The sequence below is a fragment of the Phycodurus eques genome, chromosome 5, assembly GCF_024500275.1.
Source record: "Phycodurus eques isolate BA_2022a chromosome 5, UOR_Pequ_1.1, whole genome shotgun sequence".
Classification (NCBI taxonomy): domain Eukaryota; kingdom Metazoa; phylum Chordata; class Actinopteri; order Syngnathiformes; family Syngnathidae; genus Phycodurus; species Phycodurus eques.
The window spans coordinates 977,404-1,005,345 of NC_084529.1; the positions used below are offsets into that span (position 1 = coordinate 977,404).

Here is a 27,942-nt window from a genome sequence, read left to right on the forward strand (position 1 = left end):
CGTTGATTCTGTCAGTCAGTGACAGTTTAAGGGTTAGGTACAGTCATTCAAACATCAGCCCGTTGGCGGAAGAAGTTCAAGTAAAAGCCTTCTTTTAAAAATGCGTGCGCAAGGCACCCAAATTGTGTCCGCACAAAGCTTTCTGTGAGCTAAGGTTCCCTCAATAGAGCCCATTCCCATTTAATTTCACTTCATTTGGTCTTCTTGAGAGATTCAGATTCATTTTAAGCAACGAGGGGCTTGCTTTGCTCCGCCTTGTCAAGAGCGACAGCGGCAGCTAATAACCTTACAGACTGTAGAAAGGCAAAAAGAAAAAGGATGGAAAGGCACAGATTTCTCCAGAACCTATATACAAAGAAGCAGGACAACAACACAAATCTAAATTAGCCAAGAGGTAAAACTGATTAACATTCTTTTAAAAAAAAAAAAAAAAAAAAAAAGGAAGAAAAATACTCCCCAAGAAAAACTAAATTAGAACTCATGTAGAACAGTAAAGTGCAAGTATAAGAATAGATTTTTACAAGTTGTCTCAAAACAAGGCAATGAGGCAGGGTCAATGGTCTCTTGTGGAAAAAAGTGCAAGTTTAAAACAGCACGTGTGAAAAATGAGACAGCAATAGGATAAGTCACATGTCACTCATCTTCGCCGTAAGAAAACACCCACCGCCTCCAAGGGCACAGGGTAGTCCTGTAGGAACGTCCCTCCGTCGAACACATCGGCGTTTTGGCTGTCCTGCCACTGGAAGCCCCCGTCGGGTAAGTAAATATCCCTCCTCACTGCCCCCTTCTCCACCACCGGTGCCACCAGAACCTGCAACATGCACAAAAAAAGCTCCCGTGTCTGCTTGAATGCACAGCAAAAGAGTGCGACGGAAGGTTACCTCGTCTCCGATGAGGAACTGGTCGTCAACGGTGAAGGTCGCGGGATCCTCTGGACTGAGCCACCACAAGGGTCGATAGATGGGGCTTCCCGTCTCCTGCCACTCCTCGGCATACTTCTCGATGAGTGGTGCCACGTCCCTCCGGTGCTTTGTTATGTATATCCGAGTTAGGTTTAACACCTGTGAGTCACGGACGAAGAGCACAGAATATAACATTCATATGTATGATTCCACTCCCTCTCCCGTGTGGGCTCTAGGAGGTGGCAGTGGGAGATGGGGCGGGGGTGAGGGGTCCCTGCGTTTTCCTCCTGGGTTCCGTGGCGCGGGTGGTATCCTGGCGGACACTTCTGAGATAAGCAGAGGGGCATGCGTGACGGTTACGGTGTCTGACCTATTTGCTAGGTTTGGGGCCACAACCTAATTGCTAAACACAACTCGTATGACTTTGCCAATTTGCTGGACTGCCCTCTCACTTCCACTCTGTTTCCACAGGTGTTTAGCTATTGCATAGTTACTCCCACCAAACATTCACCATACTCCAATTGCACTGCTGAGTTCACTACCCCTGTCCTGTTCTCTTTCTGTCCTGTCTGGATCCTGTCCTGTCTTATCTTGTCCTATGCCGCCCTCACAAGGGTGTAGCACAACTGTCCTTTATAAAACCCGACTCCAATGTAATGTAATAGCTCGTGTCCTGCCGTTACGCGTGCTTATTTTTCTCTCTCTGTCCCTGCCCTCTAAATCCTCATTCTGTCCAACTGCAATTTTCAATAAATATCCATTAAAATACAAATAACCACAGAGGCACTATATAAAACTCCCCTGTTGCACAGGAAAAACTGTTCCAGCATCAAAGGTATACAGATCCTCCATTCTGCATGACAAAGCAGCCGAGCAGGACGGGTTGAAAAAAGGGTGTCGAATTTTGTAAATATTTTATGTGGTGCATAACTTGCAGAGGTAGTAGAACCGGGGCGGGCACTGGGGGTTCGTGCACCCCCCACAACTTTTTGCCCAATGTGTGTGACGTGCCCCTTTTCTCCATGAATCATGCGCTACCTCACAGATAATACGTCCCAGGCACGCACTATATGACGAAGTGTCCCGGGCACAATACCCTTTTTCAGGAATGGGAAATTTGCACAGCCTCACACCCGCAAGCTGAAGTCTAAGGTCCAACATGAAAGGCTACAGGATAGACAAAGTCCTCGAAAAAGGACACAAACAACTCCTGAATAAGATAGTAAGAAAACTCAATTTTACCATTTAAAGGCTCAAAGTCAAATCACATTCACAACTAAAGCCCAGCTTGCTCTGCACGACAAACCCAAAGCAAGACAAACAACAGAAATCACAACTGAGACATAAAACCTCGACTTTACAATTGCTCACCTGGTGGCAAGAATTGTGAAAGCTACTAACGAGGAAGTACACAATACTTGGCTAAAAAACATTTTACCCAATCAGAGAAGGATGTTTTGATTAAAAGGTTGAATTTTGCTGTTACACCACAACAAGTTCCAAAAGTTGATATGATCACGGCGACTGAATCGGCTATTGGGAAGACTAACCTGACTGAAACCGAAGGGGAACACGTTGGTTAAAAGGGTCGGAATCTCTTTCCAATGCTGCTTGGAGGCCCACTTCCTAACTTCTCCCTTGAAGAAAGAAAAGCTGTGACATTGCTGAGTAAGGATGAAAACATCACAATCCTGCCAGCAGGCAAAGAGAGAGGCACAGTAAACGCTGGGTAAAAATGAAACGATGGTTTCGTTCGATGTTACCTTCTTGTTGGCGTGCATTCCAACCCAGGATGCAGTGGAAACTGTTGGGCAACAGTTACTGATTGATTACAGCCTCCAAGACAGATCCATACTGAATCCGGAATACATGTTCCGCTTGCCAGAACTTTGTCTTAACAGCACATATTTTCAATTCATGGGAACATTTTACAGACAACAAAAGGTTGCACTATGGGTTTCCCGGGGTCCCCAATGATAGCAAACCTGAACATGGAAAAGATGGCTCTGAACTCCTTGAGGGTAATAGCTCCAAGTCATTGGTACAGATTTGTGGATGACACATGGGTTCGAATCAAAAGTCAAGACGTGCAAGCCTTCACCGAGCACATTTGCTCAGTGGACAAGAACATCATGTTCACACATGAAGATGTCAAAGACAATAAGTTGCTTTTATGGACTGCCTATGTCCACATTGGGCCTCCTTGTGGCCAATACTTACTTTTTGACTCACACCACCCACTGGAACACAAACCTGGTTTTATCAGAACTCGAAAACACATCGGTGATCATTTTCCAACCAGCCCACAGGTCAAAGAGAGAGAGAGCGATGGCACCTGAGGGAGGCCCTGGAAATGTGTGGTTACCCCAGCGGGTCATTTGTCAAAAATACATCTAATTCCAGAAGGTACAAAAAGCAAGGTGGATGAGAAAGAAACGCTTGATAGATGCAACAATACTGTAATCCCGTTCGTATCATGTCTGTCTGAGAAACTCCGAAGGATTTTCAACAAACAGAACATTCCTGTACACTTCAAACTTGGTTACACCCTGAGACAAAGGGCTGGTATACCCCCAAAGATCGGACACCCCGTACACAGAAAAGCAATCCGGTGCATGCGGTCAAGTGCAATGAGGAAAGCATTGGGGAAACCGAGCAACCACTGAACAGGCGCATGTCACCACATAGACAGGCCACCTCCTCCGCTGTCTAGCTGCACCTCGAAGTGAAACAGCACTCCTCCATTGAGGACCAACATGTGCATATTCTGGATAGCGACGGCATATAGCAAATATGAAAGAGTAGTGGGAGGGGCCATCTCCATGACCGCCTGTGAACTTAAGCGATACCACCGAGCTCCCACATACAAAGCTTTCGTCCGCTCCAAAGAGACTCAAGAATTCCGCCTCAGAATCACGGCATCTTTTGGCCTTCATGCATTTCCACGATGCTTTTTTTTTGTTTTTTTAACAACAAAATGGATTATTAACAAGGGAGTTCCCACCCGACGATTGCTGTTCACTGACAGTGGCATCACCACGAGCCACCTTAACAACGCTCCTTTTTTGGTGTGTTCCAAAAGAGTGTTGCCATTTGTGGTTTAGGGCCGGATTCGCAGTCATTATTTGTATTTATTTGAACTTTCTTCCTTTTCAGGTTATTTCAGTGACCATTGTGGGTTTTTCATTCCAATAAACGATTTTGTCACTTCAAGACCGTCGATGCACACACAACTCCTTCCGCTTTCTCCATTTGGCAAAGTCACTTGAGTATTTCCAATTACGGCTCACATTCTCTCGTATCCCATGACCCCCCCCCAAAAAAAATAGTTGATGCGCCTTTAATAAAATAAAAAATAATTTAAAAAATATCAGCGAGAACATTTCTAGGAATGTGCTGGGTTTGACGAGAGTGTTCTATAAATGAGAAGCCAGATCTTTCGCAACGGTTCACTTCCAATGTGACACTGTGATTCTCACACGATGTGCTAGGCTTTAACTACCGTGAAATGCCCATAAAAGTTTAGCGTAGCGGTCCTGCTCTCCTCTAAGTTGTCTCCTCTGTCTCACCTCATCTAAACTTTATGACTTGAGAGCTGCGCGAGAGGCAAAAATGGAAAACACTGACGAGCTTCCCAAAAGCTCTATTTTTTATCTCTGACATTGCAACACAAGTCACAACCAATATAATTAGCTGTCTTGCAAAGGGGGAAAAAAATCAGTCAATTGTCACGCTTGTCAAATACTCATGGAATGTTTAACTAGCGCAATAAAGCCAAGTACTTTTCCGAGCGTGGTCCTCAAATTCATTATCATTCCTGCTCCGGTGGCTCTCCAGAGTGTGAGGGAGCTATAAATCTAGAGCAGGCATTATAATTCAGAACAGACGGAGCCCAAAACCACAGGTGAGGTTTGGATGGGGCCAGTCGATCGCTCCTATTACATGCGCCGGGAAGAAGACGTGGTGTGGCTTCCCCTCTCTTGACAAACATTGACCGTTGTCTGTTCAGGACACTTGAACTCTGGTCTACATTGTAAGAAGTATCGATGTCTGTCACCGGATTCTCGGAGACTGTCGGACATGTTTTGATGCCACGCAACGAACAGCGGGAGGGACCGAGTTGATAAGTGATTTTCCTGCAGGGGGGCAAAGCCTGTGTTTGGTACACGATGGGAATGAACTCGCACGGCTACGGAGAGGCCATTGGCTCACACAATAGCCCGAGTTGCTCTTCTTGCCATCGTGTGACAAGAGTGGAGGAAATATTCCACTCCTTTTGAGAACATCTATTCACAAGTCACAATATGTTTCTATCATCTGGAAGTAGCTTTATATTTTGTGGAGGAGTGGCACGAGACCAATGAAGAATATCTCGTGGCTTAATAATTCGATTTTCACGATTGAGTTTGCTGCCCAGCCTAGAATTGAAATGGTTAAGTCTCATCTTCCAGTAAACAGTGAACCTCGCAAATCCACAAAGCTCGGACGGTGGATAGGCCAAAGAAGAATTCATGACACTTTGATGAAGACCCTGATGAAGGTAAGAATTACAGAAATCCATTTTTGCCATTGGAATCCCCACGCGGGAAACTAGGAGCGAGCGTTTCGATAAACTCCGTTATTTGAATGGGACGAGAATCCAAGATGTGCACCCCAATCTAAATATCAACCATGAGGAAAACTTGCAATTAGTACATTAATAAAATACCAATGCAGATTGAATGTTAAAAATGAAAAGTAGTTTGAAAACACCAAATATTTTCTCGCGTTAACTGCGATTGGCTGACGAGCAGTTCAGGGCGGACCCCGCTGGGATAGGCGCCAGCGCTCCCGCGACCCGAGTAAGGATAGACGGTTCAGAGAATGGATAGGTAGTAGTACTAATAATATCCTCATATTCCACCGTTTTCACATACCCATGAAGGTGTTGTCCAAATTGTACTTGTTTGGCCCTGGCAGAGAGCGGGCTGCTATTCGAATTCAAACGAGCGCAGGGTTAAGCTGGGGGAAGAAAAAAAACACATCATCTTTTTACCCGGTCCTCTCCGCAGACCCACGGGGGCGTGTGGAAGCTGATCACAGGGAAGAAGGACACGATCTCCAGCCACCGGATGTACAACTCCTCATCTGCGACCACGTCTCCAGATAGAGAGCCACCTGTACGGACAAAAAAGATGCGGTGCATTTCATGGCAGATCTGCATTGTAACGGATGAAAGCGGAAATGACTGCATATATACAATTCATTTGAACGCAGACCATTCTGGAAAAAATCTGTTTTTATTCAGCATACTACTTAGACTGTACGATGATACGGGCCATGGCTAGATGACTATAGATCTACGTATCTGGCAGACGTAGCTGAATTTCAGTGCAGATTTCCGTTGGTTTTCTTTGGATTCATTTCACTTTTGTCTTTCCCTGTCTGCATGCAGCCATTGCGAGCCATTATTTTCACCCGGTCTCGTCTGCTCTTTGTGTTCAGACCAGACCAAATGAACCGGACCAAAGTCGAGAAGATGATCACATCTATTTACTCCGTCCATCCATTTTCTACGCCGCTAACCCTCACGAGGGTCGCGGGCGTCCTGGAGCCTATCCCAGCTAACTGCCGGCAGGAGGCGGGGTATACCCTGAACTGGTCGCCAGCCAATCGCAGGGCACGTAGGAACAAGCAACCGTTCGCGCTCACATTCATACTTATGGACAATTTAGAGTCTTCAGTTGACCTACCGTGCATGTTTCAATGTAAATAATACACCTACAGTCAACGAATGGAACCAAGAGCCTCTAGAGATTCCGCACTGACTTCTTTGATTTCTTTCCCATTTCCTCTCTTTCTATTATTATAGTAGCTACAGTGGCCAGGGTAAAGCAGTTCCACCATGCTGTTTGTGGTTCAATTAAAAAAACAAACAATAGAGCACAGTAGACTCCAGTACGCGTGGACCCTCAAAATCATCAAGTAGGTTTATATTTGTGGGGGTCACCGACTCTATTTTTTCGCCACTGTCCCGTTTCTTTCGGCCGCAAGGCTCGGTGTGTGGCGGACCTGAAGTTAAATGGAGGCCGCATTTGTCCACAGGTGTGAGTGAGGTGTTAGTGAAAACTTGATACTTGTCTATGTTTTCCCAGTAATTGGTTTGGACCAGTACGAGGTGTACCCCACCTCTCGCGCAAAGGTTAGCTCCAATAGGCTTCAGCTCACCCACGGCGCTATTGAGGCCAAGGACGGATGAATAGATGGATGGAATTTCACCGCCTGCAGTGAACCTCTTGGAATTGTGCCAATTTTCTCATAGAAATCGGAAAAGTGACCAATAGGACGCAGTATTACCTACTGCGTCGGGAATGAGGAAGTTGTATCCCAGCACAGTGTGATGTAGCAGAGAGGGAATGATGCCTTTCAGGCCCATTGGGCTCCAGTCAGATTGCAGAGGGCTCATCCTCAGAAATACTGGCTTGTGGCTCGACCTGAGGAATAAACAGTATTATAATAAGCAGAACTCTTAATTCGAAATAGGCGGGAAACAACCGTGACGTCGTGCACCTTGTCCCGGCCGACATGATCGTGGAGTCTCCAATTCTGGCAGCCACGTCAGCCAGCAGGCCGATGTATGCGTCCCCACCCAGAGCCTCCGGTGGCCGCAGGGCCTGCTCCTCAAACAGATTCCTCTCACCCCCCTCCAGCAGAATGTACTCCATTCCCAAATGGGCTTGTAGGGATCCCACTCTGTCCAGGAACCAGCTCACCGCTGCTGGGTTTGTGACATTCAGCTTTACACAGAATTTCCCTCGCCACTGAGTCATCAACGGGACCTTCACAATGGAAAAACATAAGCGGCACGATCATCCACGAGCCTCAAAGAAGACGAGAATAAACAAAGATGGCGGTAAACCCTTACACGCACACGTACTCCCACTCACCGGCCGTCCACGAGGCGCCGAGGGGAGACTAAGCCAGAAGGCCTCGGCGCCCTCCGTGAGAGAAGTTTGGAACTGCGTGGTGTCCACGCTCAGGAAAGGGGACAGAGTGACGGAAATGTTAAGAAGCTTCACGAGCGGGAGGTCCCTGCTGAGTCTCTTCGACGCCTCCCTCTTCCTGCTGTTGAAGTAGTCGTGGTCCTATGGAGAGATAAGCAAGTTGAGGACAGAGAAGTATATTTTGTATAACGCAAAAATGCATTCGATGTGTACCTTCTGCAACAATTTCTTTCGTCAATTTTATGCTTTCTCTACACATTTTGGCTTGATCCATTTTCTATTCCAGCATGATAGTCCCCACGGAGCCATGCTTTGGGTGAGTTTGGTGGAGAAGAACTTGAATTGAACCCCATCCAACACCTTTGGAAGAGCCTGACCCGAATGTCAGACATTTTCCGTTCTTCTGGTTGAATGGACAAAATGTCCCACAGACTTTGGGAGACTTGTAGAAGGCCTTCCCAGAAGATATAGCTGCAATTTCTTTTCAGGTGTCACAATATTTTCGAGTCAGTCCAGCCTTATTTTACACTATTTCAATAACAATTTGATGAACAGACTGCCAACTCATTCAGATGTCCATATTTGTATGTCTCCCAGTTCCCATTGCAAGCCTGGAGCTACGTCAAATGACCTCAGCCAGAATCACTTAACAACTAAATTCATCCTTGGGAATGGTCACGGAATGTCAGATACTAATTCTGTATTACCTAACAGCGTGATATAAGAACATTCGAGGTTAATCCCAGGTTGTTCCCAGGTCGTGAAGCAGCAATGCAACGCATCTATTATGCAATTGCCTCTGAATGTTTCAAGTCAGATTTCCTGGCACGCTTTGGTTTTATAATTTGGATTTACAAAGGAAATCCTGTGCAAACACTCAACCAATTGTCCCCCACGCCCCCACCCCTCCTCCAACCCACGCACAACTATGCACACTTCAGTCATTAAATGGAGAACTACTGCAAAATTGTCAAATGAATGACCCGCATTTTCCCACGTCAACCGTAACAGGGGCATATAATGCGTTTTTCTTTTTTCCTGCATAAAACTGCTATGGAAAAGAACTGACCTGTGACTGATCATTTTACAATACCAATAAAAATGGAGGGAAATAAAACGGTCATTGTTGCCTGTCACATTGGTGTAGAATTATTTCCATCATCAACACTGCATGTTTGGCCAACACAACTGGTTTATATGTCCAAAGTACGAGAAAAGCTTTTATTTGTTTTTTGGGTGGGGATAGGACATTTTTCTCAGCAAGCCAATGGGTTATTCCCCTTCCATACTTTCATCTTTTCACGGCTCCTGAACTGGTCATGGCCAAGGTGGTGTGCATGTCTTTGGTCAAATGCTTGAACTCGACTGCTCTTTTTGACATATTTGACACAGTATGATGTGAAACAGGGCTTTTCCCCTTGTTGAGGTCCCCGCGCAGCACTGAGCTGGTATCAGGATCACACCATGACCTGAAGTTCTTTCCCATCCAGTGTTCCTGTTACATTCCCAGTGAGCGGTCGGATTGTTATCTCTTTTCTGAAACAAAATAAAATAAAACAATTCCGCCCGGTATTGACTTTGAAACACTTGACGGAGGTCCTGCTGATCTTGTTTTTTGGGAGCGTCAAAAAAACATTCGGAGAAAGAACACAGAGGGGCACAATATTGGGTGTAATTGTACAATCGCATAAAATCCATCCAAGATACGGATAAAACAAAAACAAAAACAATCTTATTTTACAAAGACACCAGTGATCAATTTTTATTGACACTGCCCGCAAAGTATGAATCCACCGTGAACCTAATATTGTGGTTGCTGTCGTCAGCAGTGTAGAACTTGACGACATCGTTTTCAATATTTAGGGAATAATCAAAATCACATGTCAGAAATGATTATTATCGTTGTGAAGGCTGCGAAGGTTTGTTTTGTTTCAAGGATATTCTTCGATTGTTTTATGAACAGAAAAGAAAAAAAACGTGAAATCATAACGAGTAACATTTTGCTCTTGAAGTCACACTCAAATGTAACACTAATAGTGTCCTCTTTTTGTTTCCTGATGTTGACTCTTTGGTCAAGCAGACTTTCCTCATCCGTGTTTGTTATCGCGTCTCCATCGCTACGAATTATACTGGAAGTCAAATCTTTCATCTCCGCTCCCTGTCCACATTGAAGCCCTTGACCACTGAACCCGAGAATTTCGAGGAGCTCCGGCGAGTGGCGGACGACCCCGTAACTAAACTCCTTCTACGACCCTGTTTGCGGTACTTCTTGTGGGCTTATACGTATAACGGCTAACGTACAACGTACAGCGACATCGGTTAAAGGAGGCGAGACGAACATTGCCCATTCAGCGTCGAGTCGGAGTTGTCCGAAAACACTGTTTTTGATGCTCTAAACCACATTTGGTGAGTGGACAGCGGGGCAAAAATGCATCGAAAAAGTACTGTGAAACAACAACAACAACCATTTGGAGTCAGCTGTATTTCGAACTACAAAAAGCTGTTTTCTCCTTTATGCTCAATGGCACCTGCCCAGGTGGGACAGGATTTCGTGTAACCCAGGGAAGATCGGAGTCAGGTGGCTACAAACGTGTTTAGCACTATACCGCTGTATATTGACGCGCACGTACCATTTCAGAGAGGAGATTGGTGGAATGTTCGTTAAGGCTGATGATTCCATCCCCCAGCTGGTGTCTTCGAAGACGATTAGAGAAGGTCCTTAACTCCCTCTCCACTTTCAGGCCTGAATCCACATTGCTAAGTAGCTTCCAGGACGGTAGCCTGTGGGACACGGAGGAATTATACACAAATGAATTTGAGCATCTTCAGATCACTACGCACAAAATGCAGCGTAGGCTACCTTTGGAAATGAACGTTTGCTCTCCTTCGCATCCCTAATTGTACACCGTTTAAGCGTCTAATGATGGTTCTACCTCAGGTACTGACAAAATGGCCATTAGTTTTGAACCAATTGTTTGTAATCCAAGCAAATTCAATATAGAGCAGCCTCATGAAACGGATTGGGTTCGAGTTCTGATGGTTCACTGTATAAATCCATTCTCTTTGCGCTTTGATTTACGCTTAAGTGTGATAAAAATGCCATGAAATTCCAAATGAATCCCAATCCTGGTAAGGAACGCCTCATCCTTCTCTAAAACACGTACCGCAGAGCCTTCATGTCGGGTATCTCCCTCGTGAGCTGGGAGAGCTGTCGTATTGCTTCTTGGTGTACAGCCTTCACATTGTTGGCCACACAAACGGTGTATTGCAGCGGGAGAAGATCCATACTGGGCAGTGACTGCAAGCAGAACTGTTGTCTGCTGTCCAGCCCCAGCTGCAGAGGGACATCAGGAGACGCCAGCACAGCGACGCCTGCATGGTAGAAGACAGGCGACTGATGTCACATTTTGATTCAGAAAACAAATGCAAATGAAACCAATGAAATATGACCTTGATGTTTAGAACATGAAACGGAAACGGAAACTGTGCTATTAGGATGAGTGTGACAAAACCAGTTGATATTGTGCCACTCTGGCGTGACAAAAGCATCCATCCATCCATTTTCGGTACCGCTTACGGGGACGTCCGGGCTTCGCTGCTTAAGCTCGACCCGGCCGGCCCTGGATAAGCGGAAGAAAATGGATGGATGGAAGGATGGATAGTGTGTCCTGAATTAATTCCCATCCATGGGAAAATATGCCTCCAACTTTCCAGGGGACTGAATGATGCACTGATCCAGGTTTGGGAATACATCCCACTGGGCACTCAGGTTCATGATATGGATTTCCATTGATTGTTCTTGAGTTGTTTTGTTCAGAACAAATTACACCATGGAATCAATAATCTTGAATAATTCATTCCTTGAGATCTGGGATGTGTGATATTCTGTTCCCTTTAACGATTTTCAAAGTGTACACAGGGTTAAGGCTACAAGTGTCTTGAAAAGTGCAATGGCTTCTGGATGACCCTGCACAGAATCAGCAATAAGATAATTGCATAGTGTAAATTCCAGCAGGTGTCCTATCCCATTGTGCACATTGTGCAGGTTTCCAGGGAGTGTGTCAAATTAAGATGAAATAAGACTTTATTTTTTGAATTGTGTCTTCAAATGCAGTTGCCCTGCAAGGAACGCCGCTTTGGTCTCCAGCTACGCCTCTACTTTTTGCTGCTTCTCACCTGTTCTGACTCCTCCCTTTTTTATGAGCACTACGCCCCCTTTTCTTCCGTGCCTCTCTTCCATGTTTTGTGGTTCTCTGTTCTCAGACAGTATCGACCTGATACCTAATCTGCGATTTCCATAATCTTTTCACGAGTAGCCAAAACGGGAAATTAGAGTTGTTAAACATATGAGGGTGTAAGAGTGTTTTCCGGAGCCGGCAGACACTCTGGACACTCTGAGAACTCACTTATGCTGCCCTCTTTAGTTTCAATAGGTGCACTGTTCTCAGGCAGGAAAGGACCAGGCACAGGCAGGATACATTTTATAATCCATCCATCTATCCATCCATTTCCTGAGCCGCTTATCCTCACTGGGGTCGCGGGAGTGCCGGAGCCTATCCCAGCTATCTTCGGGCGGCAGGCGGGGTACACCCTGAACTGGTCGCCAGCCAACCGCAGGGCGCAAACAAACAAACAACCGTTCGCACTCACATTCAAGTCCCCAATGAATGCATGTTTTTGGGATGTGGGAGGAAACCGGAGTGCCCGGAGAAAAGCCACGCGGGCACGGGGAGAACGGGCAAACGCCACACAGGCGGGGCCGGGGATCGAACCCCGCTCCTCGGAACTGGGAGGCAGAGGCTCTAACCAGTCGCCCACCGTGCCGCCAGTTTATAATCCGATTCATAGTTTCGCAGATCGCAAAGCGTGCAACAAGTTAAACTCAGTTGGGCATCTCTCATATGTCTGCAACGGATAATGTCAACGCGATACTTATATCAAGCGCACTTCCTGCCCTTCCCACACAGGGTATCGAGTCACCCTTTAACTCCTCGTCACATCTACCTCAATGCAGTGGTGTTCGCTATGGACAAAACAAAACATGCAAAACATGAATTCAAGTGGACCGGTGGAGAAAATGTTACAGCTTCACGGGAGGATGGAGGTGGAATGCAGGCAGTGGAAAAAGAGGCGACCAGTGTACACCAGACACCAAGTAGCCTTGCGCAATGATGTGCAGCTACGGCACGCCGCGCCACTGTCTTTTACCCGAGTGCACGCGAGGTGGAAAGTGTTTGCAAGCGTGGCTTCTTGAGTCATATTTCATTTTTATGGGAAATGACATTGTGGGGCCTCGAGGAAGCCGGACAATCTAATCAATAGAGGCTGTCTTTTTATTGGGGTTTTTGGACCACATGGCTCCAACGCAATGTCAATACCTGAAAAAAAAAATGATATAAGTATAGCGAAGCCGTATCAAGTCATCAATCAAAATGAGCTACAACGTGCGATTTATGTAAGTGCACTAGTGTAGAACACAAACAGCTCTTAGCGAACAGTGTCCCTCGATCGCCAGCAAGAGTGGGACTCTGTTGGTTATTTAAAGAAAGAGAGGCAGGCTTGGAGCTTTGGGTTACAGCCAAGGTGGTGTGCCCCAAGACTGAGAGGGGAAGCAAATGGGGAGGGGGTCTATTTTTAGAACAATTCCTTCACCACTCCAAGTTTCCCCTGAATATTTTCCACCGGCTCTCGGAAGAAAATCAAACGCCTTCCGATCTGCAGGTAATGATGTTTTGGGGAAGGCCCAAATCAACTCTGCAAACACCATTAAAGGAAGACTACTTGATGACACGCTCATTCCCTTAGGGATTTTAGGATTGCAAAAGGATCGTCCCGCTCTCTTTTGGGAGCGGGACGCGTGCTCGACCCACGCAGCTTCTGAAGGGTCAACACCGAATTGTGCGGCAACAAGACCATCGCACAGCGCTGCCGCCTCACCCCCTGCCGCTTTGGACCGGACGACCCGCGCTTTTTTACCTTGTCACGTATCGGTGCACGGTTCATAATGCACGACACCTGTGTATACTTCCACACTGGACCGGGATTCTAAACTGGACTTTGAAATATGGGCGCACGCGCGCGTCCTCAGCATGAATTCCCTTACAATGGAAACTTCGCCTGCGCGCTGATGGCCACATAACTTTGATGGTGCTCCAAGTCTTACATTTCCAAACCCACTTATGGAAGAAATAGTGACACACTCAATAACCGTATACTATACTCTGTTCCGATCATTCATCTGTTTTAATATTAAAAGCGTGAGAGAACTCGGTTCCCTGAAGTACATACGATCCCTACGATCATTTTTGTTTTGGTTTGCTCTCAGCGGATGATTTATCATGATGTTAACGTCGCTCCTGTCTCAGGGTTATACAAATCCGAGTCCGATCCTTGCGTACACAACCTTACGTGAACCAAAATGCATGTATTCCTTTTGCTTTGTCCTCCACGATGGAAACGTTACAGTGGGCTTGTGGCAAACGTTCTGACAGTAGCCTTTGCGTACGGGAGATGACAGCTTGCGTTGAACATGGCGCTGGCTGGCGAAATGAGTCATTCTTGAAGTGTTTCGCATCTCTTCAGTGGGCAGCTGCTCAGTGACCTTCTGAATGACACATAGCTTTCCTTCGTCAGTGACCGGTAGTTGTCTTGCTATACTGCGTTATATTTCTTTTCCTACTGTACGCAAAGCATTTCCCCAGGCTTCGTCAGTCCCGGGACGCACCTCATTTTTGTTACGTATTGCTCTTGCTTTTTAAATATGTATTGTGTTTACGCTACGTCAAGATGGCCCATTTTTTGAGAACGATATATTTTCCCCCAAATGGTCACGATACGCAATAGTATCGTTGATTTTTGGGGAAAATTTCCGAGAAAAACGCTTGTCCTTCCTCTGACTTCCCTTGATTTTTACAGTTAGCACTGTCAAGGCTACTTTCCGCTTTCTCTCTATTCTTCTTCGTCTCCTTTTCTACGCCCCAAATCTAGTCACTCTTTTCCACAGTGCCCCTAGTGGTTGGACGAGACGCCACAGCGTGTGTGTGTGTGTGTTTTGCTGTTGTTTTTTGTGTGTTTTTGTCTGGTGGATGGCAGATGAAGAGGAGGGGAGCAAGAATGTTTCTGGCACACGTTTGCGCTATAAAGAGCAGGTGTGTTCATTTATTTAGCGCCCTAAAAGAATTTCCTCATGAAAACCTCAGTGCTTCGTTTTAGCCATGAATATTGAACTGTTTAGTCCAGGGTTTCTCAAACTGGGTCCAGCGGAGGCATTTTCCCAAGGACCCCCTCATAATTCTAACGCCAACTAAACGTCTCTTTTCTGTTCAAAAGAAACTGGCCCAAGTAAAATCATAGTCGAAATCATATCAAGAACAATAAATTGCTGTTTCCCTCTTTGTTTTATTGCAAAGCAATACAATCAGTCGACTTTTATGAAGCAGACTCAATGTCCATTAGTATGGTCCACAAAAAGACACATAAAAGGAAAGTACAGCAGGAAAATCTTTATATTTAATGACAATAATTAGTTTTTACCCGATTCACTTACAAGAAAACAACAAGCATCCAAAAAATGTCACCTGCACTGTCCAGTATGCAGGTTTTTATTTCACAGTCACACAGGATGAATTTTTGGATGAAAAGTTACTGAATGAATTTCCAGCCACTGAATCGTTTTGGATGGTATCGTTCTAAATAAACCAATATTGTCCTTCAATCGAATCGGCAACCACGAATCGTGATACGAATCGAATCATTGCAAAAACGAATCGTTACACCGTAAATATATATATATATATATATATATATATATATATATGTTTGTCATTATGGGGTGTTGAAATGAATTTATTCAATTTTGGAATAAGGCTGTGTGGGAAATGGTAAGCAGTGTGAATACTTCCCAGGTGCACTGTATGCACCTTCGCCTTCTATCTGATTATAAAATATACAAAAATATCAGGCAACCATAAGCCCTTTTTGGCACTTTTTAGAAATTGTAAACAGCTGCGATCCAAAGGATTTTTCATGCCTGCAAAATCTCATGCGTCACAACAAACCATGGGACATGCATCTCCTCTTATTTGTCGTAAAATGGCAAACAGGAGCGTTAGTTGTATAAATGAATAAAGCATAATCGTTGAACACGAAATGGGGCAGGACTGGCATTTGTTGATAAATGTAATAACTACATAATGGAGCTGGCTACAACAAATGACTTCAAAGTGCCCCATCAGGACTAATAATAGAGAAATGTAAGCTCGATCCTCTCGAACATTGGGCCATTTCCGCCTGCTTGTTTTTAAATGAAGAAAGACACGACAAGTTCCTAACGTTGGCAACACGATGAATGAAATGTCATACTCTTGCTCTACTGCCTATCAAGTCTTTTGTGTTTCCACTTGGTCTTCACTTTATTGTTCGCTCCCTTTATTTTTGGCCGCTGCTGACTTTTTGGACTCGGTCGGCCCCGCTATCTTTAGCTGATACTCAAGGATCTCATTGACGCTTTCCGCTTGCCTGCTGCACTGGAAATATCTTTGGCAGTGAAAGACAAGCCTCACAGCAACACAGCGTCGCACTTCACCGGACGATATCAAACACAAAACGGACTCCGTGTTTGCGTTCCTCAGAAGACAGGATTTCAGCTCGGGCCAGGGATTTGCGCCCGGATGGCATCCTCGGCTTTTCCAGTTAAATGATCAAGACCTTTTCGGACAGTGCTCTTGGTGCTCTTTTTTTCTTCAATGACTGTTTTTTTTTTTGGGGGGGGTGTTAAGGTGAGGGGGCTGAGGATGCAATATCATTGACTATGTGGTAGAAAGACTGTAATCAATGTTCCATCCATCTTCTACCTCCAGTATCCAGTATCCAGTTCAGGGTCACGGGTGACACACTGGACTGGATCACCCATCGTTCACAGAAAAACAAGCATTCATACTCACATTCACACCAAAGGGAAATTTCGTGTTGAATTAAGCTAACGTGCATGTTTTGGGAATGTGGGAGGAAACCCGAGCACCCGGAGAAAACCTACGCAAACACGTAAACATGAGAACATACAAACCTAATTCAAACTAGACAAAATTTGACAATTTAAATGTCAACATGTCCCGACGTGTCAAAGTTTCCAAAAGTCATCCATGTAATTTGAAAGATAGGCACATCATGTACGGTAGGCGGTAGGATTTCTGTTCCCAATACGCCGTGCCCGTTTTTGCACGGCGCTGACAACGGCAGTCAGATTGGCAACTTTCTTAGCCGAACTGAGTATCGTATATTAGCGGCCTGACACGAAACAGAAATCATCATCGGCGCATGATTTGACACGGTAGAGCGGAAGCTAGCTTTGTCTCTGCACAGAACAGCGGCAACGTGAAGCCGTGCGCTGTCGTAAGCTCCCTTCGGTACGGCGCAGTGCTGACTTCCTCATCTCGGGCATGTCTGCAAAGTCAGTTACGCAAAAATGACACTTTCGTCACTACAGTTAAGAATGACTCTTCAATTGTTTTATACTCAATTCAATTTAATATCAACTCCACGAACTTACATTTGACAATTGAAACGGCACTTTTGCAGTTTCACGCTGTCGTGGGTTATTGCCAACAACTACATTCAGTGTAATGGTGAGTTGTATTTTGAATGATTTGCTTTTATTTGTTACTTTGCCCGTCTTTTGAAATATGTCCCGACGGGGAATTGGTCAGTGGTGCAGAATACGTTTGGGGACCCCCTGCAATGTGCTGAGCAAATATCAGTGACATCGTTCCTTGTGACCGTTTTCATGTCATTACAGTAACAGCACTTGATCCAACACTGGCGATATATAGACATGCATCCGGCAAGAATTGACGGCCATGAGCGGCGGTTTAAGTGCGACGGGTACATACAATGGATTCGACCACAAGTCAAACCGGTGCCTCCGCAGTCACATTGAAGCATTCACCTCCACCGGTGGCCCATGTAACTCCCTTTTTACCTCCAGGATCAAATTCAACACCTGGAAAACAAAAGGGCCCTCGTCCAGCCTGCCCTTTTCATCGAAAGAAAAGGCAATTACCCCAATGTCGAGGAACTGATGAAAGATGCAAACGCTTGCTTGCTTCTCTTGGTCGTATCATCTATTCAGTCTATTTGTGGGCCACGTCCCCATTCAGTGGGTTGTACTTTGGGGCGCGCTTTTTCCAGTAGCCACCAACATTTTCTTCTCCACTCGCACACAAACGAACAAGTATATTATGAGGGGTGTGGGTGTTGGGCTAAACGTAACCTCCCCACGGGGATTCGCCGATACCCTGAGATTCACGCCACACTTTGTGGGGCCCCATTTCCAAAGAGCACCAAGATGCACAAAACACCGCATCGCTGCCAAGGTGTGAGGCCATTTACGGATAAACACAACACGTCGACCGACAGAAGTCACTTGCGAGCTCTTACCTGACGAGCCGAGAAAGTAGCGCTCCAGAGCTGAGCCGAAACCTGAGGGATTCTCCTCGAGATCGCTGACGACGAAAGGCTGCATGGTGGCGTTTTGATCATTTATAGGCCATGTCTGACCGGTGACACTGGCGCCGCCATACCACGATACGTTTGTCATGGAGAAGCAGTCCTGACAGGCCAAAGGAGAAAGAGTATAAAGTTTGTTTATTCCAGATTCAGTGTCGAAGCAACATTGAAGTTTGCTGTCATGCGAGAAACTTTGGCGCTACATTTCTGCAGAGAAGGGAAACATGATTTTTCAGGAAATCTTGAGTTTGTCCCAGAGTTTGACACCCTTGAGTTATGTGATGCGATAAATGCCGAAGACGCGCGTCACAAAAAAGGGATGTCTGATTGTAGCAGCTTTCTCTACTCAAAATGAATGAAGGTTAATTTACTTATGAACACGCATGTCCTTTTATATAGTCATACACCACTTCATTAGGTACACCAGCACAGGATTCAACGTGAGAACTGTGTAATGAATGCTCCTGCTTAATTCTAGTGGTTACGGTTTGCAGTGGAGTAGAGGAGCACCGTATCAGACGAGAAAGCCTCCAATAACAAAAATATAATATATCCATCCATCCATCCATCCACCGTCAATACCGCCAACCCAGGGTGCTGCAGCCCATCCCAGCACCGGTCGCCGCTTACAGTCACGGACGACCGTTCGCAGTCACCGACTGGGAACTGAACGCGCGACGCCTGCACCGATCAAAATACCGCAATACAAAGAAATATTTTGCAATCATAATCTCTGTAAGGTGAATACTTTTCTGGTGCTGTCAATCAAAAGAGATTTTTATTATCTTTGTCAAGGCTGCTTTTTGAGAATGGGACAAAGCTCCTTTATGTTGTTTAAATCTGAGCCCTGTTCAAGAATTTTAGGAGGGCTGCCCAGTGGTCAGCTGAGTGGCACCCAGCAGGATTTTGGAAACGGTGTGTTTGGAAAGATTTTCCGAGCTCACGCAGTTGTGCCACATGACAGGGTGTTAGGGTGGGCGGGCACGGATTAACCTCGCCAAGCATCCCAGTGGTGAAATCTGTTGGAGAATTAAGCTTAGGGAAAGTACAGTATGTGCCAGTCTCGTCCAAAACATCATCGCTTTGATAACGTCGTTAACGCAATACAGTTGCGGTGCTGTGAAAAAGCATCGGCCCCCTTCTCACATTCTTCGATCGATTTTTGCATCGTTTCCCATCGCCGTTTAAAAACGGCATTTGAAATTCACTTGGATTATATTTGTCTGATATTTGCATTTGTTTGATGATCTTAAACATTCAAGTGGGGGTAACTATGCAAAAATATGAGAATTTGACAAGGGGGGCACTGTGTGTTACAGTAGAAGACTTGAAACATAATAACAATGGACTGCGGTGGAAGAACCATCACGCCGTATAATAATGCGTGCATTAACCGAACAGAAAATGACGATCGTGATAGACATGATGGCAATCATAGAATGCAGCAGTTCAATTCTACACAAATGCAAAGCACCCCGCGCAATCGTAGGCAGATTCTCATTTCTTGTCAATACCACGATTAGAAATGGGAATTGTTATCTTCGAAAGGCATATTCGTATCGGTCTGTTCCGATGAGATGAGCGTTTGGCCGAATGAGTCGTTGCGAATTCAACTGAGTAAATGCCACCATTCGACAACAAACGGGAATCCCCCCCCCCCAAAAAAAAAAAAAGTCCTGAAGTGTGAACCACTTGTTTTGCACCCAAAATAAAAAACCACAAGTCATTGGACAACAGTTGACAACTAAGTGTATTAAGTGTATACATATATCTTCCTATTCAATGAGGTTTTGTATGCTGGGCGTGTAAGATAAGACTTGCAAGAGTTCAACGTTTCACCTGACTTACGTTGATCTTGTGACGTATGACGGACGAGCCCTCTTTCTCGATCGGTGTACACTTGACAAAATATCCGACGATGACTCACCCTTCGATTCCCACTTCTGACACCAAACATCGCGGATCTTGCGCGTGCATTACGCTGCACATTGGCTCATTCGGTAACTTTACAAATGATTTTTGTTTTGTTTTTGTTTCTTTGCTTTCATGCACGCACGCACGGTGAATGAGGTGGTGGGAAAAGGCGTCGTGGAAAATGCAGATGAATGAGAGTGTCGAAAGGAAGCCCACCTTGAGCCGCACGTGACACCGCACCGGCGTCCAGGTCACGCTGTAGCACTCGGTCTGCGTGTCCTCCTCGTTCACATCCAGGGAGATTTTGATCTCGGCCACCGCGTCCCACGTGTAGCAGAACTCGGTCTTGTTGAGCGAGCACAGGTTCCTGACCAAGGGAACCTCCAGGTCAGGGCTCCCCACGTCGCCGACGTCGATCTCCACGTAGGTCTTGTCCTCCGTCAGGGTCTGGATGACCAGCGAGTGGGTTCTTCTTTCCCAGATCAGTCCGCTCAAGGTCCCCTTCAGGATCCAGTTCTTGTTGGGCTGGTCCACCACTTGCCAGTATATGATCCCGATGGTCATGACAAAGAAGACGGCCACCCCGAGACACGCGATCGCTCCTTTCCACGTCTCGTTCATCTCCTTCAAGCCCGTGTCCCATGTTACCTCCGGAATGGGGCTAGGGTTCCTATTTCGAGCGTGAGGCATGTTGACGTTCACGTCAGCGAGACAAAAACAAGCAAACACCAAGAAATGCTGCACAGAGCTCTGTGCGCCAAACCGCCCTGTTGCTGCTTCATCATGCCATCACGGTCTAAGTGGATATATTGATTGATATTTAGATTTGTTTCTTGTTCTCTCTGTCTTTTCTGATCTGCGCTCGCCCTACACCGCGTGGCACTTTGTCAACTGCACCAGCAACAGAGACATGCCATGTGAACACAATCGGTGCGGGTAGCAAAAAAAAACCTGCAGGAATGGATAGTTGACTTACCACATAGCGCCGAGTTTTGAGGGGGGGGGGGGGGCGGGGGGGGGGTGCATTGGCCGCAGTGACGTGTGGAGCTGCCCCAAGCTGAGTTTGGCAGCGGTGCCCACGAATAGCAGCGAAGACGCGCGCTCGCTCGCTCGCTCGCGCCCACGACGGCTGACGTAACGCCGCGCTCTCTCTTCTCATGCAAGGTGGAGCGAGGGAACCGGTCGTCGAGCTGCGGTGTGGGCGAAGCGGCCAAGGTCGACTGGAAAAGGGAGAGACCACCCCCGGGCGTGGCCGCGCACTATCCGTGCGTAAAGAGACAAAAACTTTGGACACTTCGGGTGCACGCTCACAGGCGTCATGCGGCAATGGACACGTTGCATCCCTTATCCACATTCCAGAGTATTTTCTTGTTTCAGGGGCGATTCTAGGTCCAGAGGTAGGGGTGCCCTACGCCCGCCCGAAAGCTATTCAGTCGCACCTTGGCTTCAATAGCACCACATGCACAGGTCGTCACAACAACGAGCTTTTCTCATTCCAACTGCGGCGCTGTGTTTCACCACCGGAAACGTTTTCGCGCTAAAGGAGGGAAACACACACACACACACACAAAATAGGAAATAAAAAACGTCAGCAAACTCCTACCAAACATACATGAGATTGAGAGACTTTGCACAGTACATTCATTTGGCCTTTGGACCACCTGTACATATTATTAGTAACTTGATTCAAATGATCTTTCAAATCTATCTATCTACGACACCGAAGACGTCCAGCATACAATGAAGGCGAGTGCAGATTAACGTTGCACGTTGCATATTGAATGTCAGATATATGTTGGGTCATTTAGTCCTAAAATAGTTGAGCTTTGGTATGAAAGGAAGACGTTTGCAGAAATATATTTGAACTTGCCATTCCGAGAGCATTATATTGCACTTTTACATCCAATTGTAATTTTCTTTCATGTCAGTGTTAATAATAAAAAGAACACCAGGACTTTTTCTTTCATGTCCTAAGAGGTGCTGGCTGACATCCCTCGAAGAGCAGTCGCTCGTGTCCCTGTTGATGAATGTCAGACCCCCTCAGCTCCCGATCCATCACATAACGCAGTCACGCGTGCTCGCCTGGTCGTGTTCAACATGGGCATTGCAGCAGTCAGGCTCCTGGGTTAGAGGTCAAGCTTATGACTTCAACGGAACATCCAGGGGTGGGGGGGGTGTCTGAATTTACACTATCCCCCCCTCCATCCCTTGCAGCTATAAATAGGCTGAGGACTGTTGAGTGGCATGCATCCACTCCCTTCGAGTGTGTGAACACGGGGCAGGAAAAAGGAGGAATCAGTCCTGAACTAGGCCTCCAGTATCTTCCACCACTTATTTTGTTAACAACTTTGTTTAAGATGATCTAATGTGCTCGTATGCATATATTGAATAAATAGAGGATTTTCTCCGAATAAAAATATGTTTTGATCCTGTATCGGACCTTTTGAAGGTACATTCACACAGCACTGTCCAAATCCAAAAAGGTTCCCCACGTCCCCTACCGCCGGCCCAATCCCCACGTGCTGCCAGATCTCGTCCGATCCGGGAAGCCGAGCGGGGTCGGTCCCGGTAGGTACTCGGATGGGAAGCCTGCCGAGGAACAGCAGGCGCCGGGGTCGGGCGGTCGGCCCGTCGCCTGCTCCCGTGGAGAACGACACGCTCCAGAAAGCGCAACGGCGGCCGAATGTGCCTCATGGCGTTGAGGGCTCCGACTCGTGAAGCAACCGGTGAGATTGTTTTGAAGTGATAGCTTTATGTTTGGAGTGCACTTTTGCTAGAAACTTCAATACATCGTTCCCCTGCTATATAATGCCTACCATAGGCCAATACACCGTAGGTTTTATTGTTGGTGAAATGCACAGTATCTACTGGTCTCTCTCTCTCTCTCTCTCTCTCTCTCTCTCTCTCTCTCTCTCTCTATATATATATATATATATATATATATACTGTCACACCTACGGGCAATTTAGAGTCTTCAATTAAGCGAGCACGCATGTTTTCGGGATGTGGGAGGAAACCGGAGCCCGCGCAGGCACGGGGAGAACATGCGGCCTCCGCACAGGCGAGGCCGGATTTGAACCCGGGGCCTCAGAACTGCGAGGCAGATGCGCTAACCAGTCATTCACCGTGCCGCCTCAGTTCAAAATATCTGATTGTGAATTATGGATATCTGCAAATGAATTGTCTACAATGTCATTTTGCACAGTTCCAACGTGATTGAAGATATCTCGGATGGAGGTGAAATAAAGATAACTTGAACTGGAATTATGACCAATTCAAATGATTATATTACTGTACATCCACACTTCAGTGACAGATATCTGTAATTCAAATAGAGGATCTTTGCAATTGAATTGTAGATCTCTGTCGTGAGAAGCCCATTACACACGAGTGTCAAAAGTGACCTCATTTGTCCGATGCGAAATGACATTGCAGATGTCTGAAAGGACAATTTGGGATAGGAAGAACGTCGAATGCTCTTTTCGACTAGGCAAAACTTAATTCGAGATATGCGCAACACAGATGCAGTCCAGCTGTCGGATGCGAAGCGGGCCTGTTTCGTTGCAAAACATCAGCTAAACTCGAAATATGATCTCGGACTGCCCGCCGACAATAAAAAAATGCCCCATGTCGGATATGACCAAGAAAATCTGACGTGTCTCATCACATACGAGCAAAAAAAAAAAGAAAAAGAACTCAATCCAAATCAAATCCAAGTTTTAGCACTTGGAGGGGAATCACTCAAGCACTCGGGCTCACTATTCCCCACAAGCCTTCCCATCGACATGTCTGGAGCTTTCATTGGCAACTTCCCTTGATTTCCTCTTCAGGATATTCAATACCAACACTTTGTCCCCGGCTCCCTTTAAGATGGGAAGTTTCCAAGCGCCCGCTCTTGTCGACGGGACTGTTTCCGTCTCTCCGCCGCTCACTTTCTCCCCCTTTGTCCACTGACATAAACAGCCGCTTTCCACTGCCCCAGACCCGAACCTTCATTCCAGCGTTCCCACATGCGCACGGACGTTTTCAATTTGACATTTCCCCGGCGAGCATCGCTGCGTGTGCCTGTTTAACTGCAACGAGTCCAAGCAGAACGACGTGTTTGCGGTGGGAGAAACCCGACGCGCGTGTGTTTTAGGGCGTCACATACCCTGGCCTTTATCGGGCCATTCAACACATTACGACACCCGCAATGCTGAAGTCTCAGCAAAGAACATTGAAAAAGGAGCTCATTCCAAGGTAAGAAGAGCAGTATTCCCCCACAGGCTTTTACAGTATAACAGTCACGTGACAAGCAGTTCGTTTCACTGCTTTGCTTTGTGGTGTGCTCAACTCAACAACAACAACAACAACAACAACAACACAGAGCTTTAATTCTAGAGTATCTCCGTGATACTTCACATTGTTAATTCCACGGAATCGAGTCAGTGAACTCGCTCGGTGCATTATGATAACTCATTGTTATTATTGGTGGCAGTGCCAGTGACTCGAGAGAAGTAGCGGTCAAAATACACGAGTTCTTTTCGGGTATTGGTTGAAATAAATGCTTGAAATATATGGTGTGTGTCTGAACATGTCAATGAAGGAATGAAAAGATTTGCCCATAGCTTCGCGTGTGAGTAAGTTGGACTGGTTGTTTGTTCTATCTGTGCCGTGCGACCAACCTCCGAACAGACGAGTGTGTGCGCTGCCTCTCGCCGCCCGTGCCATCTCGGATAAATGGCAGCTCGTTTGAGACCCTGGACAGGACAAGCGGTAAAAAAGGCTTGGCAGAATGATGGTTTGGATATTATTCATTTCATCGACAATATTATTACATGTTTACCAAAATCCTCACCATCCTCGGAGGATTACCAACTGACAATAACGCCAAAGCCAAGAAGTTACAAGAATATAAAATACGCAATGGAGCCCTCACAGATTTTGGTGCTCCTAACGACCTCGCGTGGCTATTGGAGCGACTAACTCTACTTGGAAGCCTGAGGATTTGCGAGTAGCAGAAGACCGCGTCGGTAGTTCCGGCTGGAAAAAAAGAATCCGGCGTGGCCGCGGTCTATCGCGCGTGCTCTTCGATGCCTGCGGCGAGGCGAGGCCATCGTGAGACGGGTGAAGGAGACCTTTGCAGAAGGGCCCGCCTGCACGGCCTGCGGAAGAGCGACATGGAATATCTGCTGAGCCGATGACAGCACATCGATTGCACCTTCAATTGCCGAAACGAGCGGAAGCTATGGAGGAATTCTTTTCAACACACGAACGCTGGCAAAAGTTGCGGAATGGCGCATGCGGGCAAAGGACAAGGCTTCCTTGGCAGAGATAGAATCAACCAAGTAGACCATTTCAAATACCTCGGCTCCGTGGTCGGAATCGATGCAGACTGTGCACCGGGGATTCGTGCCGGATTAACGTTTCACGAGAGGCCGCCTAACATCAGCTAATCGGTGTGCGTAAGGTAAAAGAGATTGGACTGAAAATAAACTGCTCAAATCTTGAGTGTGGAGTATTTTGACTTTCATGGAGGGGAAAGCTGGACTTTGAAACCAAGTGTCTTGAGGAAGCTAGAGGCCTTTGAGATGGGGGTATGGTGCAGAATGCTGCAGAACAGTTGGAAGGCCAAGAAAGCAAGAAGGCCAATGTTTGGAGTCTTCGCGGGGTAGGAATAACAAAGATAGAGAAAGTCTGCTTGCACAGTCAGAAAAGAGGAAGCCCTGCATGAACGGACATGCGAAGCGACTCCCGCATGGCGTCTCACAGATGACCGTCCAAGGAGAAGTTGCAGGAAACTACCAGGGAGGCCAGGGAGATGGAAAACAAATAACATCAGGACGTGGACAGAGGTAGGAACGAATTTGGCGAGAGTGAATGCACGGGAGAGAATGTTGCAAAATGACCAATGACATTTCTCCTTCGAGGAGGCAAATATCCCTGCTGCTTTGGTTCAATTGGACAGAACTTCGAAAACAAAAAAAAGACAAGACTCTCCCAATACATCTACACTGTACACATCCATTCTCTTTTTTTGGGGAGAGTGCAGAGAATTCGTTCTGAAAATGTTCAATATTGCTGCAACTGGCTGGAGACCAGTCCAGGTTGTGCCTCTCGCCTCTTGCCCAAAGTCAGCAGGGGTACGCGCCAAATCACCCGCAACCTGATGAGGACAAAGGGGAACAAAAAAAAAAAAGAAAACAAAAAGGGATGGATGTGACTGTATGCATTGCCTTGGTAAGGACAGAAATGAACTTTGTCTCGGATTTGTTCTTTGGTCCCACCCAAAGATGACAGATTCCTATTTGCCCATCAAATGTATACAAACTGGCCCAGTAGTTTCGGCATAATTCTACTCATACTCGTCGTATCAGCCTTGCATTTTGAATTTTGCAACTGAACAAACAGAAACAATTAGGCTGTCACTGGGGGTTATTTTAAGGCGCCGTTCCATTTGTGAGTAGCACAATGTCTCCCTCTGCTGCCACCTCTTTAAGAGTACATGTATTGAGTGATAAAGCGATGATACCGGTTGGAACGTTCCAACAATGTGAATCGTTCTTAACAACAACAACAACAACAACAAAAACACAGTAGCAATTCCAAATTGAAGCTCCACATTGAAGATCCAATATACCTGGTTTGGATGATATGATCATGCAAATAGCAAACCATTGAAAAATGAGTTAACAAGTAAATAAATGTCAAAATGCAATAAGATGTCACACACTGGCACAACAAATTACAAGAGTCATTATTACAATAAAATAGATGGGGGGGGGGGGGGGGGGGGGGGGTTATTGATTTTTTGTTTTAGATGACAATTGTATGCCATGAAATTAGTTTACATATACTTTGTGATTGTTACACCGCCGTAACTGTGTCTTTACAGTTCAGGCCTAAAATGTTCTATCATCAATAACCTTTTGAAAATAGGAAAAAGAAAATCTAAAAAAGTGTATTTACCGTTCTAAATAAAATTATATTAAAATGCCCCATATATTTATATATATATATATATATATATATATATATATATATATATAAATGCTGTACAAAGCTGTGCTTTTCTTGAAAACATATCCAAATTTGTAAAATACACGGTCCGTTGTTCAAAAATGTCAGCGCCTAAATTAGGCTACATATCAGCGTATATCATAATTCCACATTTTACACGAGCAAATATCAAGCTTATCATCATCATGCATGCTCATCAAGCAAAAGTAACGCGGCATCGGCGACAAGTATTGGTGCGCATGCGCGGTGATTTTGTTCCCGGAAGTACGCGCACATGTCCTGCTGAAACAACCTTGGAAATCATTTTGCTTGTCAAGTCAACGAACCGTAACGAGGATGCCAGTGACGAGACTGCTGTAAGTGATCGTGCTCTATCGCACTTCAAGTGGAATAACAAGCGCGAATAAATAGTCATCCGACCCACTTTTTAGTTCATCTTAAGTCTCCCATCTAAAGCAGTTGATAATGCTTTGAGCTCGCAGATTTATTTCCGAGATTCCCGTTTTTTGTTTTTGTTTTTTTTTGGTGTTGGCTTTGCGTGCTGTAGACCGAACTTTTAACAGCAATAAACATGCAAACATGGCTGTCACCCGTGTTAGCCCGGTATGCTAAAAACAAACAGCACCCGAACGGAGTAGGAC

The 27,942-nt window shown here is 45.9% G+C and overlaps 2 protein-coding genes across 4 annotated transcripts in view; one reads left to right on the top strand and one right to left on the bottom strand.

The window, feature by feature from the left end:
* Positions 1 to 462: 462 nt before the first annotated feature.
* Positions 463 to 21,226, bottom strand: si:ch211-236l14.4 (SITS-binding protein). Of its 3 annotated transcripts, XM_061676629.1 has the most exons (10): positions 20,519 to 21,226; positions 18,320 to 18,491; positions 11,050 to 11,257; positions 10,516 to 10,666; positions 7,829 to 8,026; positions 7,452 to 7,720; positions 7,239 to 7,375; positions 5,938 to 6,059; positions 882 to 1,061; positions 463 to 811 (listed from the first exon to the last, which is right to left on the bottom strand). In XM_061676629.1, exons 1-10 carry the CDS (start codon positions 20,990 to 20,992, stop codon positions 638 to 640), a joined length of 2,085 nt encoding a protein of 694 aa, XP_061532613.1. In that variant the 5' UTR covers positions 20,993 to 21,226; the 3' UTR covers positions 463 to 637. The 3 variants fall into 3 exon arrangements, with proteins under 3 accessions (XP_061532613.1, XP_061532612.1, XP_061532614.1); XM_061676628.1 differs by having other exon boundaries at positions 463 to 1,061; XM_061676630.1 differs by lacking the exon at positions 463 to 811 and having other exon boundaries at positions 984 to 1,061; positions 7,243 to 7,375.
* A 6,329-nt stretch (positions 21,227 to 27,555) lies between these two features.
* Positions 27,556 to 27,942, top strand: part of mrpl23 (mitochondrial ribosomal protein L23) — a 63,836-nt gene continuing 63,449 nt past the window's right edge. The window contains exon 1 of the mRNA XM_061677478.1: positions 27,556 to 27,657. Within this exon, the coding sequence (XP_061533462.1) occupies positions 27,638 to 27,657 (20 nt within the window). The 5' untranslated portion in view covers positions 27,556 to 27,637. The remainder of the gene's footprint in view (positions 27,658 to 27,942) is intronic.